A 19209-nucleotide genomic window follows, 5' to 3' on the forward strand; every position below is an offset into this window, starting at 1 on the left:
GTTCTAGTTACTTTACAATGGTATGTTCAAGTACATTAGAGAGCTGTCAGCACCATAATGGCTTGAAAGTATGGCACTTGGAAAAGGAAAAATACCTGCAAACTGTACTAAAACGTTAGACTTGAGTCTAGAATAGAGTTGGTGTGGCAGAAAATTCCTATAAAATGTTAAGGTTCAGAGTACAGGCATCCCATATCCACAACAGATCATGCCCCATAAGCAAGATGCAACAGTTTCAATAAAATTTATACCACGTACAATCTCCCTGGGCTTAGGAATGCTATTAGACAAAAGGTTAACATAAAAGGTTAGTAAGTATAGTAGAAAAAACAAAATTCTTGCATGGATGAAGGAGTGGGCTTGAGGCACACCCAGCAGCTGTCTAGAAAGGAATGCACATTTTCTGCAGGTGATAAAATTTGCTGATACAGGTTTGGGACTAGGAAGGGAAATAAAGGGTTATATGTATTGCACCTAGATAGGCTAAAGCACAGGAAAAATAAGTGGATATTAGCATAATCAAATTTGAGATAGTGAGGCAAGCAAGAAAAAGATCACCGAAAAACAAAAACAAGAGGGATCGCTTATAATCTTTAACACACACTCACACTCAGTTCCCAAGATTTTGGATACAGTTATACCCTGATGAGGTGTACTGCATTCGAAAGCTCATCTAATCTCATCCCAAGTACATAGATGGTCCAATTAAAAATCACTCAAATTCTTGCCTCGCATAACTTGCGGACTATCGTGGCTACAACCTAACTCTTACACTACCGATACACTTATAGCATTTTTAAGATTACAGTGGATGTGAACTGTTGGGCAACAGCTGAACCTGAATGCGTTTACCATCATGAAAAAGTGCTAAAAACAACCCTGACTTTAAAGATTTCCTGGATCCTTAATCTAACTGCTGGTAAATTTGCTGGACTACAGGTAGATATAGAACCAGCAGCCCAGAGAGCAAGAGAGAAAATCTAAGGAGGGAAGCAACTAATTGAAAGAAGAAAAGATCTGATGGTGGTTAAAGAGAGTGTGGCATGGCCCATATGATGCGTAGGGGACAAAAAAAAAAAAAGAGCACATTAAACAGAAAAGCAATATAAAGTTTACATCATGTAAGCAGACGTCAGTTACGGTACAAGACACGTTGCCAAAATAAGTTGAAAAACCAAAATTGCTCATTAAAAGTGACTGTTTTCAGTGACTACTGAACATTCTCTGAAGGGGTCTCATGTTAGGCATCACAAACTGATCCACTGAGTTGGTCAAATAGCAAATTCTGACTGTGTGACTTTTTGACTCGATAGAGCTTTGTTCTGTCTCCATTTCCAAGGCTAAAAAGTCACAGTTTCACATCAAACAATTAGGACAGCATTTCCCACATTTCTGAAAGCTGAACACCCCTTCAAAACATGAAACGAACCATATAAACCTTCAAGTTGTGGTTTCAGGCTCTCTCCCGGCACCGTCAACTTGCTTTTCAAGGTTTTGTTACCACAACAACTGGAATTAAAATTAAGTTGTAGAAGACCACGGAGAGATCCTGTCTATGTTCTCCCTCTTTGTCCTTTGCACCAGGTATTTTGGGAAACATTCAAGAGATGCTAAAGGCTTCCAATAACTGTTTTACTTGCACATCTGCCTCAACAGATAAAAAAAAGTCAACATGCTTTAATCCAGAGAACTGGGAACTGCCCCCAGGCTAAAACAGCTGAAAGACCAGTCCTTGTTAAGAACCCATTGGAAAGACAGGCCTGGAAGTGACCATATCACTAGCCGCTAGTGGGCCCAGGCCTCTCAGCACTTAGGTGTTTGGGGCAGGATCTGACTTGCAGAAAGGCAAGCTTGGGGAGAACTGAGACCCTTTTCAAGTTTTCACCCTCGTTAACTTAATTTACAGCTGAATTACCAAGACATTTCACTCTCAAAAAGTACCAGTGGATTTTACTTTGTTCTTATTCCACTTGTATTTACATAACATTGCAAACTCAAGCAAGCAGCTCACATGTCTCTCAGGTGTCAGTTTAAAAAAAAAGGGCAGGGAGGGGAGTAGAAATATAAAAACTGATCACCTGGCATGTGGATTCATTTAAACTCTGAGCCTGAAAATCAAATCTATTAAAAGGAAATGTTAGGAAAAACACTACGCTGTGTTAACAAGCTGTACCTGCAATCGTGTGTGAAGTTCTAGTTACCTCATTTTCAAAATGAGCACTGAAATGACAGAGCAGCAGGCAACCAGAATCACATGCTGATGCAAAGATCTCTATTATTCAAAGAGGGAAGGCAAACTTATGTCTGGCTTCTTTTGATGACGAGATAATTAAAAAGGACCATTCTGTGAGATGTATACATTTGACAGATATATAGTACAGATGCTACAAAAGCTGTTTGAACTATTGCCAACTAGAGGTATAAAAAAAAAAAAAGGGACAAATTCAGATTTATATGCATCTGACTCTTCATGTTGACTCTTCTTTCTCCTCTTTATGTTGACTCTTCTTTGCCCTCTTGCTGGTTTACCAGTAAGTCATTTTGGAAAAAGTACCAAAAGTAAAACATCCAAGTGCCACCCAGTAGGTACAAACCCCCCCCCCCAAACTTCTTCCCATTCTAAAAATACTACTGTAGTTTAGGATTTTCAGACACAAAATGTGTTCGATAGAGATTGGGACATAGAGCAATACTAGTCAGTGTCTTATACCTAGGAGGTACATCTGGTTTGCAATGCTGCATGAGAAAAAATGTCTTCCTAAAAACAAATGGGAGTTTATACAAGTGCGCTGGGAGTGGGGGAAGGGCACTTTAATTAGAGCAGCTCTTGGAGCCTCTCTAATTAAAGCACCCAGAGCATCTCATGCATCAGCATCCCTGCACTTAAAAATGGTGGCGGGGGCACTTTATCTAAAGCTCAAACTAGCTTTAGGTAAAGCACTCCCACCGCCATTTTTAAGCATGGGGATGCTGATGCATGAGATGCTGGAGCATGGTAATTACTGCTTGAATGTAGTAATTAGTCCAACAGATTTGACTAATCAAGGCTGCTCCAATGCAGTGTAATTAAAGCACGTCAGAGCAGACTCACTGCTCGTGTATAGCTGCCCAGTAGTATTGGGGTGATGGAAGCCATCTATAAAAGAAAAATGATTCAAATAAGAGGTGCAATTACCGATTCACTGTTGATCTTAGTGGTTCAGGAAAGTGTCTGGATAATATTCCCATTTGCAAATTTAATTCTGACAATATTCGTAGCATAAAGTGAAAAACTCCACAGACGGGCAAATTTCTCCTTTTCCTAGCCTTATTTCATGAATCTCTCTTTCTACTTTGGTAGAAATCCACAGCATTGATTTTAAGACTATTTTACTGGATTTCCATTTGTTTTGCCTCAGCTCCTACATTAATCCAAACAATAAGGGCCTTTAAAGCATTCATAAATAACCTGCTGCTGCTGCTGGCACCTAGGAGCCAAGCGCAGCAATGTTAAGCAACAACAAATTTCATAGTTCAAGAGGCACAGTTAAGGAAAAAGGTTGCTCAGAAAAAAAACCCAAAAAAAAAAACCCCCACTCATTTAGTACAAAGATCCTTAAAAATTGCATGAAATCAGTCAAGTAACTATAGAAACCAATTCCTTCAGCTCGGTATCACACGTCTCACACCTCAATTGTCTTTATTATCGTTTGCTGTCAGATCCTTAATCAGAAATGTGAACAGGCTTGATGATTTATTCAGCAGGGAAAAGAATCTGTAGGTCAAGTGAAAAATTTCTCACACACACACACACACACACACACACACACACACACACACACACACACACACACACACACACACACCCCCCTTCAACCTTAGGTACTTTCATTTCATTCTGTTCCCAGTAGCTCTGGGGGCAACTCCAGTGAGATCCAATATTAAGGCTCAATTAAAATAAGCTCCAATTAGTGGAGCTTTTTTCTCTCAGGCTAGAAAAGTCAGGAAATGGATATTGGGAAATGTAAAAAGTCAGCTACTGAGAGAAGGCTGCAGACATAAATGAACTTATTTGTTGATTTCTACAGTTGCTATGCAGAGGCCTCTGGGAGTAAAAGCTTAACCAGTCTAAGCTATAAACTAAAACCCCTGCAGCTAAACATGAACTGTGTGAAACAAGGGCTCCATTCCAGAACAGAAAACTGCTGGGCCCAGAAAATTAAAAGCCAGAGGCGTTTTCCATTTAAAACTAAATCCCAGTACCGCCTCCCAGCCAAAGAATTATAAGCAGTATCAGATTTACAAAACGAACAATTACCCTGGAAAAATGTAGCCTATTGTACAGTCCCAGATGCTAAATCTCAAAGTTTCTTTTTTTTTTCTAATCCCACATTATATTCCTACCAAGTGCACTGCTGTCATTTACAAAGAACTGTTTCTAGACAGGCCTAAACTATGAAAATAAAATGTTAAAAAGAGAGCTCCTAATTCATTGACCTCATTTGAAGTACTGCCCTTGCCTGCAGCAGTTCCTGTCCTTCCCCAAGGCCTCCACAAATGGTATGCAACAGCAAAATAAAACCTGACCTAATTGCCAGGAGAGGACTGCCAACCTTCCCTTGAAACACAAAGGCAAGCATGGTAACTTGAAAGTCCTACCTCTTTAGCTTTCTGTTTTAATCGCAGCTGCTCTGGATCTTCTTTATTGGAGCGACTCTATCAAAAGAGAAGGTGAAAAAATGTTTAATAGAAATTACAAGCATCTAAATACCGCAGCATCTATTAATATTTAATAAATGACAGTTCTCTTGTGATTGAAATTCTTAGCTCCAGGAGTGAACGCCTAAACCTAAATTGGCTCCCCCCTCCCCTGCCACCAGGCCCCCCCGCCCCTTCTCTTCATCTGGCCCTGCTGCCTCCGTTCTAGCCTGAAGGAAGCTTAAGCTAAAAATGATGCTAACTCTGTCAGTCAGGTCCAGTCTAGGCATGATGTTCATGTCAGCAGCAGATACTTAAAAAGGACAGGAAGTAGAGAAAAGAAGAAAGAAAGTCAGAGAGACAGAGAAGAACTTGTTCTTGAGTATGTACAAGGAGATCCTGGTAGGGCTGGAGTCCATTCCCTCCCAAGCAATTCCAGAATATCAGCTCCAGATTTTTATTTAAACAAAAGAAAAAAAAAATCAAATGGAGCCAAGATAAACACGTCACATAGAGGAGCGACATTCACAAGATACTTTGGGGAAAAGATTGTTATTTATGATCCAGCCAGGTCACAATCAGACCATCAGCAAGAGATGGTTCACCCCTCCAATCTGACCGGATAATATACACGGTCAGCAAGGCATCACACTTCCCCAGCAGAAATGCCCATGTCGGCAAAGACAGCTTGAACCAACATTTTGAAAGGGCATGGCATAAAGCATTGAGAAAAGCAAGCAAGCTAGACCCAGAAACAAACAGCTGTTTATGAATTTAAATAAACCTCTGTCTTTCTCTCTTTCTCTTTTTTAAATCTTTACCAGTAGGGCTGAACACCCCCGAACAGGCATTTGTTTATTCACTGTAGTAAAGTTTTAAGATTGAAAGATCTTAAGAATATTCATGGCCACTGTAGATTTTGACTGGACTTCTCCTTAGATGATGTGCCACAGAGCAGTTCAAGACCCCTGGACAATGTAGTAAAGATATAGCGACATGGAGATAGATGCACTCTGAGGCTTTCATATGAAGGTATAAACCCAAAGACACCTTTCCAAGGGTGAGCCATGTTAACATGGTTCATTGTTCTTACATAAAGGTCAGTGGGCTGACATGCTTGAAATAGAAAAAAAAACAGATGTCCTTGGATACTTGGCAATTCAATAAAGCTATTTTTTTTTTTTTGAAGGCTGATAAAATTCTCTCACCTTTGCTGCTCGTAACAACATTTCTCGTTCCTCTTCATCCTTTCTCCGTTTTTCCATGTGATCCAGCTTCTCAAGAAACCTAAGCTGTGCTCTGGTGTCACTGGTCACTATGTACTTACTGTTCTCCTGAAAAAAAGACAGACTTTTGTTGCAACTGGGCTAGCCTTTACATGCATTAAAAGCCTGTTCCGAAACAAAAACTTAATGGGAAGAAACTGTGTTGTCTTTTTCAAAGCCTATTCATTTCTCTCTCAAAAAAATCATGAGAGAATCTACATAAATTTACTTGTATCCTCTGCATTGAGCTATATTTCTTTTACATTATCAGCATCTGGCTCCTTTATTTGCCCATTTTCACTGTATAGCAAAAAGTTAAAACCTAATGGTTTGTTTTTGTTTTTTAAAGCAATCTGAAACAAATCTAAAAAAAACCAACAAAACCCCACAACAAAAAACCCTTATACAAGGCTGCCTTCTGCCTGGGCAAACTTTCTGGAAACCTAAGGTTCACAAGATAAGATACATCTGTAGTCCATTCCTTCACCTGCTCAAAGAGTGCTCTCTTACACAGAGAAAGTACACAATGGATGGCACAATATACATTTTAAAATGTTGCATCAGTTTTTCAGCTAGTTATTCTAGAACGTGAATTTAAGCCTTCTTGGTGTAGAAGAGAAGCCTGTTTTTCTAGAACCAGCTAAAACATATTTAGATTGAGAAAGCAGGAGTGCACATTAGCTACTGTTCACTACAGTTTCAGGAATATATTTTCACTTCAGTAGATGCACTTAATTCCCATTATTGCTCATGGTAACTACAGGACTTGTGTGCATTAAGGTGAGAATAGGCTCCTTAGTATGCATTAGTGACCTATGCCATCATTTCCCCCCAACTGAGATTTCTGAATGAAGTGTACTTTTACCCTTCCTAGCTAGAAAGGGTAAAAGCTAATTTAAAATGTGCAGGCCAGAAGACTAATTTTCATTACTTCTGCTCTTCAAAATTCATAATATTAAATAAGCCATGTGCTGTCTAGAAAGCACTGGAGAAGATCTAATGATTTTTTTCCTGTTCATTCTAGATGTATTACTGTACTGCCTTCTTCTATGCCAGCAATTTTTCTTCCTATCTCCTGTTCCTGAGTTTAGCAGTTTCTCTATTTTCTGTATAACCCTTTCCTTTTTGCCACATACTTTTTAGATCACTACCAACTGCACATATTCCCATACATTTTAATCCTCATTCTGTTGCCCTGTTCTCATCTTCTGTCCCTTGCATGTATAATCCAGGAACCTTCACCCATTCCTTTCCCAGGCTGCCCCCAAGCCCAGCTTGTCTGTTAATGAGGAAGAGTCTTGATAAGCAAATATTCTCAGAGTTGTCTTTGTATATTAACTACTTCACAGTAATGTACAATATTACTTTAGGACAGGAAGAGGGTATACCTTATCTTTTGAATAAGGCCTTTTGAAAAGAATTATCCCCAAAGAGTTGAAATGAAAGGCACAAAGAACCATAACAAGCATGGCTTTATTTCAGCAGGACTTATTATTTTGCTTCATTTTTAACATTGTAGTTGTATCTGTTCTACAGGAGGAATCTTGCATTTGTGCCACATCTGCTACTTTTAAGATTCGACAAAAAGTGCCCTAAAAACCTATATTTCAATCTTCAATCCTATCCAGCCACAGCCTCTGACTTAACCAATTGCTCTCTCTCTTCCTGTGCACACCCCAAATCCCTCAGGAGACTGTTTTGGTGTGGCAGCATGTTGGGGTTGCATTCACACAGCAGAGATGTACTGATAAGCATGTAAGAGAGAGAGTCCCAATCCCAAAGTCTGCAACTGAAGGAAGCAATCCAGAAACAGCCTTGACCAGCATTTTCCTCCTTCCTATTCTATTCCTGTCGACCATATTCTGTTGCTTTAGTTTTTACTGATCCCTACAGAAGGCATCCTATTCTCACTCCTGCTCTACTAATATTTGTTTTGAAGTAGCAATCTAGAATCCACCTCGTATAAATATAGCTTTAAAATGGCAAGTAAAAAGGTTACCTGTTAAAACCAGATGGAAATGATTGCATAAGTGTTTAGAACAATTGACTGTGGGATAACAAAGGTCAACCCCACACAAGACAAAGTTAGTTATGTAAATTTTAAAGCTGAACTGAAGACCTTTTCTTTTGCCAGTTAGGAATGAGCTATAACCTGAAGTGCCCAAAGGAAGATTTAATAACTAAGTAGAGCAAAGAACTGCCATTCATTACACCAGTTCAGTCCATTAATGTTTGTAGAAGAAGCAGGTCTTTAATGGAAAAGAGCAAGTATTTTCTGCATGTGAAATATGAAAAAGGACTTCGTTAACTCCAAATATCTGCTCTTTGTGGGCATTCAGCATATTTTAGTGACAAAACTTCCTGCCATGTACTTCTGTTGGCAGTGCAATACAGCTATGGGGCAGCAAGAAAGATTCTGTTCTCATTCACATATCAGTGCAACACATGGGCCCAATACATAGCCGAAGCCAGAACTACAGTGAAGATTATGAGGCTGCAGAGGTGTTTATAGATTCATAGATGTTAGGGTCAGAAGGAACCTCAATAGATCGAGTCCGACTCCCTGCATAAGCAGGAAAGAGTGCTGGGTCTAGATGACCCCAGCTAGATACTCATCTAACCTCCTCTTGAAGACCCCCAGGGTAGGGGAGAGCACCACCTCCCTTGGGAGCCCGTTCCAGACCTTGGCCACTCGAAATATGAAGAAGTTCTTCCTAATGTCCAATCTAAATCTGCTCTCTGGCAGCTTGTGGCCATTATTTCTTGTAACCCCCGGGGGCGCCTTGGTGAATAAATACTCACCAATTCCCTTCTGTGCCCCCGTGATGAACTTATAGGCAGCCACAAGGTCGCCTCTCAACCTTCTCTTGCGGAGGCTGAAAAGGTCCAGTTTCTCTAGTCTCTCCTCGTAGGGCTTGGTCTGCAGGCCCTTGACCATACGAGTTGCCCTTCTCTGGACCCTCTCCAGGTTATCCGCATCCTCCTTGAAGCGCGGCGCCCAGAATTGCACGCAGTACTCCAACTGCGGTCTGACCAGCGCCCGATAGAGGGGAAGTATCACCTCCTTGGACCTATTCGTCATGCATCTGCTGATGCATGATAAAGTGCCATTGGCTTTTCTGATGGCTTCGTCACACTGCCGGCTCATGTTCATCTTGGAGTCCACTAGGACTCCAAGATCCCTTTCCACCTCTGTGCCACCCAGCAGGTCATTCCCTAGGCTGTAGGTGTGCTGGACATTTTTCCTCCCTAGGTGCAGCACTTTGCAGTTCTCCTTGTTGAACTGCATCCTGTTGTTTTCTGCCCACTTGTCCAACCTATCCAGGTCTGCCTGCAGCTGTTCCCTGCCCTTCGGCGTGTCCACTTCTCCCCATAGCTTTGTGTCATCTGCAAACTTGGACAGAGTACATTTGACTCCCTCGTCCAAGTCACTGATGAAGACATTAAAGAGTATCGGTCCAAGGACCGAACCCTGCAGGACCCCACTGCCCACACCCTTCCAGGTCGAGACTGACCCATCTACCACGACTCTTTGGGTGCGACCCTCTAGCCAATTCGCCACCCACCGGACTGTGTAGTCATCCACATCACAGCCTCTTAGCTTGTTCACCAGTATGGGGTGGGATACTGTATCGAAGGCCTTCCTGAAGTCTAAGTATACGACATCCACCCCTCCTCCTGTGTCCAGGCGTTTCGTAACCTGGTCATAGAAAGAGACTAGATTGGTCAGGCACGATCTGCCCGCCACAAACCCATGCTGGTTTCCCCTCAGCATAATTTGCCCTGCCGGGCTCTCACAAATGTGAGCCTTGATAATTTTTTCAAAGACTTTACCAAGGATGGAGGTGAGACTGACTGGCCTATAGTTGCCCAGTTGTTACTGAAGACCAAATCTGATTTGCTTATGAACTGGTCTATTACAAGTTAGAAAGTACAGCTAGGTTGACAGTTCCTAGGCTGAGTTTTCATTGCTGGCAGTCTGAAGGGGGCAGTGGGCACATTACTTCAAATTGAGAAAATTTGCTCTGGAATTTATTGAAAGGCAAAATACAGAACCATCAGGTTGACAAGACTGTTTCCAGACTAGGATGACACAAGTGCATTTTATTGTACCTTACATCTGCATGTTATGTTATGGGATATTTACAGTTCTCCACTCCAATGCAAGTTTAAGTTGTGGTTTGTTTTTTTTGCCGGGGGGGGTGGGGAAAAGAGTAATTTCCACTGCAAAAAACATCTGTGCAGTTTAGCTTGACAGGTTAACATGCATCCAACACACTCCAAATATTCTACCTTAGCTTTGCAAGCATGCACGCATACATGAAAGATGTTTTCACATTGCCCTTAAAGTGTCTCCACAACTGCTAGTTTGGAGAGGAGTCTTTATATGTGCCTTCAGTGGGAACATACCTGGCATCAAGTTCAAAAGCAGCTATGTACTCTATACGCAACTCCTTATTTCCTTACTTGATCATCATGCAGTTGTGAATAAATGGGAATTCTGACCGAAGCAGCTGTGGTTTGGTATACTAGTTCCCATAATGCACCCTGGGTCCAGTGGAACAAAGTGAAACAAGAGGCCCTTTCAGGAGGAGAAACGTTAGTTTAGCTCAGACCAACAACTAAATTGAAGGGGCTTTAAACTTTCTTATAAAAAGGATCAGCTGTGTCACTTATGCAGAATAAGCTGCAAAATATAAGAGAAGGAACACCAATCCAAATAGCAACCATTTCCCCATATTCTCATATTTCATAATGTGCTGAAAAGGTCATTCTAGACTCTGAAAGTGATGAAATTCTGGGGGAGATATGCTGCTATTTCCATATGTAAAAAGGCTGAACTACTGCTTTAATAACAAAGTATGAAGGTGCTTGTAGCCGCTCCCTGATACAACCTAACTTGACATTTTTGTCTGCTGTTTCACATTTGTCAATAGCTCAATGATGCCCAGAATTCTCCCTCACATGTAGTTATAAATTAGAGCCCATCAAAAATGTAGGAGCAATTTGAACTAGCTTTGTTACCTTGGGCTCATTTGCACAGATTTCTTCCAGACACGTTTGTATAATTTAAGACCAAAGATCCCAGTGGATGTTCTTTAAAATCCTTTAATTTTGTTACCTATATGGATCCATCTAAGTTTTTCTACAGCTCTATTCACATTGTTCATATGTATTAAGGAAACAATCATGGGGAAGCCTTGGGTACTTTACTATTAACCTTCCATGTTGAAAGTTGGTATTTTAGTCCTGTTCTATTCTCTAAATTTTTACCTTATACATGAAAACTATATTCTAACGCATCATGACTACCTAAATGCCTTAATGAAGATACTGAGACTTATCAAAAACAAACTTAAGTCAGTCAGACCTACTGGCTCTCCTATAACTAATCTGTGACTCCCTCAGAAATCTAGTAGGTTGAAGAGTCTAATTTACTTTGCAAGTGAAAGTTCATAGAAGACTATATCTTGGGAAGAATTAGGTCAAGAAGATAAAAAATAATGTGCACACAAGATGTGCACACAGCCACATTGTATACTTCTGCTTTGCTTAGTGACTGACATTTTGGGATATGAATGCCTTTCACTCACATTTTCTTCTTGTTCGTGTATCCCAAGGATCACACCACCACATAACAAGGTGACAGCTACTAAAACAGGCTTGCTTTTCTTCCTTCATAATCTGCATACACTATTTGTAAGAGTTGGGAGAACTAGGTTCTTCTTTGTAGCACAGCAGTGGTCACACTTTTAGCTCTGGTGCTGGAGACAAGGTTGGGTCCAAGTCCATGGCATCATAGGCAACTGATGCCCAAGGCGGGGGGGGGGGGGGGGGGGGGGGGGGGGGGGGGGCAGAATCCTGGCACTTCCCAGCGTGCCGCTGGCACTTCCAGGTGAGCGTGATCTACCACAGGGGACCACTTCTCCTGGTGCCCACACTCCCTGGGGCCAGCACTCTCGCCGGGGGGAGGGGGGGGGGCCACGTGTGGAGACAGGACAGGACAGACCAGTGCTCTTGCCTGCCCCCCCTGCCTGGGAACACTGCTGTCAGAAGGTACACCAGTGCTCTCAGGGGGTGCATGTGTATCCCCGTGCACCTCCTATGTGTTGTCACTGCATGGCATTAGTCTCACCTGTTTGGCTGGTTCTGGGAGCAGCTGATATGCACAGATGCATCACGACTTACATAGGTCATTTGTTGAACTTTGGATAATCGCCTACTTGGAAGCATGCTCAGTTAGCAAAAGAGATGCTGAAAAAGAGTGCCTAGTGCACAAAAGTATGCCATGTGCAGAGCCCAGTGGGGCCACGTGCACTTTTCATACATAAGGCCTTGTGTGGCCTGTGGCATGGGTCCGTCTTTTGCTCAGTCGGGGGTTAGTGTGTTGGCCAGTGTCTGTGTGGGTGCTGAGAGGGTCCTGTGAGCAAGAAAGAGACCGTCACCATCCGAGTCTGGTGTGTGTGAGAAGGTGATAGAAGCATGGTAAATGAACAAGGTGGAAGTGGTTTGGTGGTGTACTGGTGCGTTGGTGCAGGCGACTGCTGTGCAGAGTTGTGCCTTGAACTACACCGCAACTGCAGAGGTCCGATGAGCCGAGTATACCCTTCACAAGGCCGCCATAGAGCTGGCCATCATCCCCAACAACCTGTACTTCCAAGACTCCACCTGTCCTCACCGCTGCTGGTCTTCTGGTTGCGATCTCCCAGTGACAGTGGTCAGCGTTGGCTCCCCCGATTTTCTCCCTGGGTGCACATATTTTCTCCCCAGGTATGCTCGAGTGGCAGCCCTCTGCCCTCCGGCATAAGTGTCACCCGCTCGCTCCCTCTCCTTGGTTCCTTTCTCCTCCCTCCCCTAAAGCGAAAGGTAAGCCATCACCAGATCATCACCCTTGGTGTGATCTATGCTCACTGTGATCTGGAACAGCGGAGATCCAGTGTTTAATAAAGTTTTCCCCTCATTTAATGAAGTTCATACACATCATTCCCGAGTCAATAATGCTTCTGAGGTTAATGTTTTGCTGAGCCTCTACAGGGACTGAATTGTAAAATAGGTATTAGGTCAGTTAGGTATAGGTTTTAGGAGTTATAGGAATAATGCTACTGGCTGTGTACTTGGTTTTTAGTTAGTGTTGTGACTTCTTGTCCCTGTTGTCCAAGTTATTTATAATTTACCCATTGTTAATAAACCAATTAATTAGTTTCAGTTACACATTAGTGTGCAAGTTTCCTTAGTTAGTCATAGTACAAGCAGTTGCTGGATTGATAGGGTGGTGATAGATATGCCTAGTCAATTTGTTAGCCAGTGTGGGGTCAAAGATCACCCCACCTGGAACCAGACCATTGAGTCAGCTGTTAATTGGGCAGTGCTAATTAGGTGCTAATTACAGTCTGAGTCCAACAGTAGGCCAGATGAATGGCACAAGGCCAGTCCCCATCTAGCTGGGATTGGGTTCCAGGGGTCCCATGCCTGGTTGGGATCAGGCCTCACACCACCCTGCATGCCTGATTTAACATGCAGGGCCATGGCCCATAGGGTGCCCTACAGGGTCTGCAGGGAGCCCCACAGGGGCAGATGACATGGCTCTGGAGGTTGGACCTGGCCTGAGGGCTGGGGGTTGAGCACCCCTGCTGTAGCACAATTAAAATTGATCCAATAATGTATGTTGTTTTAACTAGGCATAACGGGGTTAAATTAAAGAGGATAAATAGGAGCTCCACTATCAGTGGCCTTGCTTTTATTCACAATTTAACTCCATAGCAGGTTTTAAAACAGTCATTTTTTAAAATGTAGTTTTTATTAAATGAAAAGTTGAGTAAGTGATAAGCTGATGAGGTATAGAACAGGGAAGGCTTGTGTGACAGTGATCTCTGAAATGCAGATTTTACTTCAGAAATCATTTCCTTCAGGATTAAAGCAGCAGCTACTAGGCATGTGCTCTGGAAATTGGCAGTCTCTATAGTATTTACATCTCTATCCTGCAAGTTATTTGCTTTTGGCCCGACTTATTACCCAAAGGGATTTCTTTGTGCTTTCACCATATCAGTGATACCAACCAATCTTTTCAATTGAATATCATCCAAAAGATATGAGGGTGTTTCTCAAATCCTCCTGCAGGTAGACATACATCTGAGATATAGGGCTTTTTGCATGTGCAAATCTAGATCTGTGAATGCCCCCCCCCCCCCCCCAAGGAAAAAACAACTCATTCACAGTAACCATACATTCCCATGCTGCAAATGAATACCTATCCAAGGTCAGAAAAATCATGCCTTGAGGGATAGGAAGGAAAAGAGTTACACTGGGGTCCCAATAAGCCTACTGTTTACCTTTTTTTTCTCCAAATGGATGTCCATCTAATTTATTACTCTTTAAATAAGTGAGATGTGTTTAAATAGACCCCTGATTTGGTTATTAAAAAAAGGCAGTTCAAGAAGTTCTGTTGTATTATGCAGCAAGTCCCCATAAGAAAGCATTACCTATGGAAAAAACGAGGGCTGATCAAAGGCTTGTTTTTCCAAGGTCTGCATTTCTGTCCAATGCTGTCTTTAAGACTGTGAACTATTCCAATCTTTGTTCCAAAGAAATGGGAGCAAGTCTGTCTGATGCAGAATTATCATCTTTCCATCTTTGCTTCTACAACTCTTGAACTAGTCAGTGCGTATTAGTTGCCAGGGCCCAGTCCTTTGGCACAGGAGCGGACTGACTGAAATCTGTATTTTACACTAAGACCATGGCCCAGAAATCCCCTTTGTTGTTTCCTGCTCAGATGACAAGTGGAAATCTGTCTTTCTCCTTCAATGTGCAAAAACATTTCCAGAACTCCAAGTCTTGGTAGGGATTCAGAAATTTCAAGAGCTAGTATGCAGGCTTCTAGAGGTTTTCTTCAGAGAATTTGGAGCATACACTTTAGCTCAGTGGTTCTCAACCTTCTTAGACTCAAGGTCCCCCTGGCTAAATTTGAGGTACCTCTCAGAAAATGCCAGCTCTTAGTTAATAGTCCCGCCCCCCCCCGCTTTTTTTTTTGCCTACAGGAAGTTGAGCAGTTTTTATATTGCAAAAGAACAAAAGTTTACAACTATGGATTTGTTTGAAAATCTCTGAATTTATCTTATGAATCATATTTGCAGACCATGCCTAGTGCAGGGGGGCTAGACCTGACTATCTTGCAAGGTCCCTTCCAGCCCTTACAATCTATGGGTCTCAAGGCACTCCAGGATGCTATGGCGCCCTAGCTGAGAATTACTTTGGACTAGATTTCCTAACGTCAATTTTCTGGTTTGCAGCAGCAAGCTCCGACTACTTCAGGCACCATTAGAGCTCTTGACAGCTTATAGATTCATAGATGTTAGGGTCGGAAGGGACCTCAATAGATCATCAAGTCCGACCCCCTGCATAGGCAGGAAAGAGTGCTGGGTCTAAATGAAACAAGCTTCTAAACAAGCTAGGAAACACGGAGTCAAAGATGTCTGTATTTAAAAACTCAAAGCCCCATTATTCAAAGTCCACTGTTACTCTGCCTAAATTCCTTTCCAAGTACAACTTTAAAAAGCAGTTGTAAAGATTCCTATAAAAAAAAACTTGGCAACAAATACAAGATTCAAATACTGAAAATGCACTCTCATAGCTCTTCTATAGAGAAAGGAGAAAACCTTCTGAAAGTCACTGTGGCACTGGTGTTCAGGGTATATTACTGTTTATCATTTGTACTATATAGCAAACAAACACCACAGGAAACAGATTTGTGTTAGGATCCAATATACTCAACACTGAAACAGAGCTGCTGTAACAGTGAGAGAAACTTATTCTAATGCAAGTATGGGAATCATGCAGGAGCAAAAATTGTTCAGGCCTGCTGTTTTTATTTATTTATTTATTTAATTTAAACAGCACATTCACAGGGAATACTGCCTGAATGTTCATATTTAAAAACTACTGCACAATAGTCCCTTGGAAGCTGACATTTCCTAGCTGTTAATTTGTTCATGTTAAATACAAGCTGAGGTTTTCTGCAAACTTTTTGCTCCTTTGTTTTAACAAAAATATTAGGACCTTAAACATTCCTTACAATGAACATTGAAGCCCAAGTCATAAAACTATTTCTGGAGGGTATAGTAATGGCTACTCTTCTTTGCAATTATATATAATTTTTTTTTTTCCAAGGGTATAATATTTCCTCTCAGATGTCTATGGTATTAACCACTAAACTTAACGTGATTTTAATCTGGGAAGTGCCTAAAATGGCACTGGGGTGCCATGTTTAAAACATCTTCCAGATACCTCTGTGTGAAATATGTTCAGTTTACGTTAACTGCCAGGCCTTCAAAGACACACAAACTGAAGATAAGAAAGTTAAGCTAGTTTTACTAATTCCTGCAACCCTATCACAGTAATAAAGGTCCTGCACATTAATTCACCCTTTATTTACACCTATAGTACCACCAGTCTTCAGTGAAGCATGGGGTAGAGTCTGGTCCCATGTCTAAAACCTAATTTAAGAAAAAAAAAAAAACAGATACCAGCACAACACTCAACAGTACTTCAGAGCTAAGAGAGGTAACAGGAGCAAATGCTGAAGGTGGAATTCCGGCTCCACTGAAGTCAACCCAGACCTACCAACCACTTAAACAACATTTTGATATTGATAATAGCACATGCCAAAAGTGCAGAAAAGGTTTAAGACTGCATTTAAGATATCATTTCCATTAAACGTCTGAATATATTTTTGAAGCTTACCATGTTTTGCCCATATCTAAGACGACAAAGATAAACATCAGGATTAACTGTAATTGGCTATTAGGAAAGAACTTTAAAATATTTTTGAAGTAGATTAAAGATGCATGAACTGTATGCGCACGCTTGTACATGGAAAGAGTTTACCTTGAAGGCTGCAAAGAAGGAAAACCTTGATTGCAAAAACTTGGTTAACGATTTCCTTTACCTTATGGTTTGTCACTCGATGCTGAGCAATTACAGTCAGTTTTTCTAGGAGCCCTCGTAATCTCTCCTGTGTAGCATGGGAGATCAAGTTCACAACATCAGAGTTAAGTTCCATAATGTCATGCCTTTTACCTGTGGAAGCAGAGAAAATCCATTACATGTTTTAGTAGTGGCTGATAATTGAAATAATTAGCACAGCAGGTATTCTGTTCCCCCTGGAAGTCATACCCATTATGAATAAAGGTTTGGAGATTATGATTTTCCTGGTAAAGTCACAACTTCAAAGATCTTAGACATTACATTAATAAAACTTAGCCTGAAGCTTCAGAAAATATAGACATTGTTTCACTTAGCCTCTAGAATCATTCTCCTTGCAAGGTCATTTATAGGACAAAGTTAATAAGAACACAAATCAAGCCTCATGTTCGGAAGGGAGAAATAGTCACTGTAGAAATTAGTGCCATATTCTGTTAATTTCAGTAATTAAAAAAAATAGAGAATTACATTTTGCCCTGTTTGACACTGCACTTGTTAACAACTCATGACATTTATTTCAATGAACAGTTTTGGTTGGTTTTTGGTTTGTTTTTTTTTTTGCAGTGTACTCCAGGCATGCAAACCTGGACCTCCTTTCACCCAACCCTGACCAAACAGCATATGCTAGACTGACCCAGCACACTTAAAGTAACAGCTTGGGAAATTTACCTCTCATGCATTTGGGGTCAGAATGTCTTTCCCCTCTAACCCATTCTTTCAGGCTGCCATTCTTATTGCTGCTGTCTGCTGAGCCAGCTATTTCAATAGCTGTGGTCAAGAATGGTGACAACTCTACATAACTTTGCTTGGACCCTACCCCCAAAGCAAAGTGTCACCTCTACAATCTTCTCAGTTGCAGAAAGCCAATGGAGAAGTCTTCCTATGGATAACAAACACTCAGCACAATGGGATAACCGGGGCTTTTAAAGCAGACAGTAATTCAACTACAGATAACCAACGCACTTCAGTGTTTTAAATTTTCTTGCCCTTGCTACCGCACTTTATACAGCATGCACCCCATATCAAAGGTTCTCAAACTGTGGCCCACGGACCACCACTAGTCCACAAGCTCCATTTCAGGTGGTCTGCGGAAAGGTTGCAGAACAAATTGAGAATATCTGACTTGTAAGGCAAGACTAATGATATTAAAATGCAAGTTGTGTGCTTTGATTTGTAGAACAAAACATTAAGTGGTCTGCCAAAATCCTCAGCAATTCTCAAGCGGTCTGCGAAAAAAAAGTTTGAGAATCACTGCCCCAAATGATCACCTATTTTGTTTGCCTTTATTTTCATGCAGGTTCATAGGCACCCTGTTCATATACTAACAAAGAGATGAAGTTACTTTACATATAATCAAAACAGTTCCTGTAGTGTCACCTCAAGTCATTAAGTACCCCGTGTTTTATGTGGTACTTAAGTATTTAAGGGTATATTCACTTCCTTGAGTTTACAAGTCAGTTAGGAACAAATGCTAAAAATAGTGCTTCCTTTTTTCTAAAACATTCTGATTACTAGTACTATGCGTTTCTCCCCAAACTAATTCTTGTGTATAATTTTAAAAATCAAGATACCTTAAGGAAAAGGTACACTGAAATTAAGACTGAGGTCCAGATTTACAGAGGAACTTCAGTATGGAAGTCACAATCCAGAGCTCCCTACACAGCATAGGGGGAAGTTAAGCATCCCTACAAATGGGATTTACAAGATGGGAGGTGAACGCAGAGGGGGGGCCTTGAGCTAGCTGACAAAATGCATGCGAAGTGTGTCTGAAATTCTGCCCCTTTCCTTCAGTGTGGACACTTAACTCAAGGCTGCAATTATCTGCCTATGGGACTTTCAGATTGACAACAATTCCAGACCCACTCCTGAACTTGGATACTTAAGTTGCTTCCATGGAGTCAAAATAGTTGGCTCATTTCTCATTTGAAGCATGGGTTGTAGTGCCCACCTTGTACATAGTGGTCTCCTTAGGAGAGAGTGCCCTAACCACCAGGCAAGAAGCAAGGCTAGGACTGGGGCAGTTTCAGCATCTCCTATTCAAGCTAGACCACTATGCAGGCAAGACTAAGATTCAGGGAACTAGACTCCCTTGTAATGAAGCTGCTCTCCTGAGAAAGGAGATCACAGGTGCTCTGGTCCTTCCTTACAAATTTAATAGGTTAAAAAATTTTATTGCGATTAGTTGCACCATTAAAAAAATTAGTTGCAACTAATCACGATTTTAATTGCACAGCTAAAAACTCAAAATTATGCAGGTACATTGTATGGTTGGGGGGGCATTTATGACAGT

General features: G+C 41.4%; 1 protein-coding gene across 3 annotated transcripts in view; it reads right to left on the reverse strand.

Annotated features, from left to right (window-relative positions):
• TAF4B (TATA-box binding protein associated factor 4b) overlaps nucleotides 1-19209 on the reverse strand; it is a 106618-nt gene that overhangs the window by 26825 nt on the left and 60584 nt on the right. For all 3 annotated transcript variants that reach the window (XM_019487024.2, XM_059724155.1, XM_059724157.1), the window contains exons 11-13: nucleotides 16885-17015; nucleotides 5886-6011; nucleotides 4639-4695 (exon numbers count right to left, since the gene is read on the reverse strand). In XM_019487024.2, the coding sequence (XP_019342569.2) occupies nucleotides 4639-4695; nucleotides 5886-6011; nucleotides 16885-17015 (314 nt within the window). The remainder of the gene's footprint in view (nucleotides 1-4638; nucleotides 4696-5885; nucleotides 6012-16884; nucleotides 17016-19209) is intronic.

Source organism: Alligator mississippiensis, chromosome 3 (assembly GCF_030867095.1).
Source record: "Alligator mississippiensis isolate rAllMis1 chromosome 3, rAllMis1, whole genome shotgun sequence".
Classification (NCBI taxonomy): Eukaryota; Metazoa; Chordata; order Crocodylia; family Alligatoridae; genus Alligator; species Alligator mississippiensis.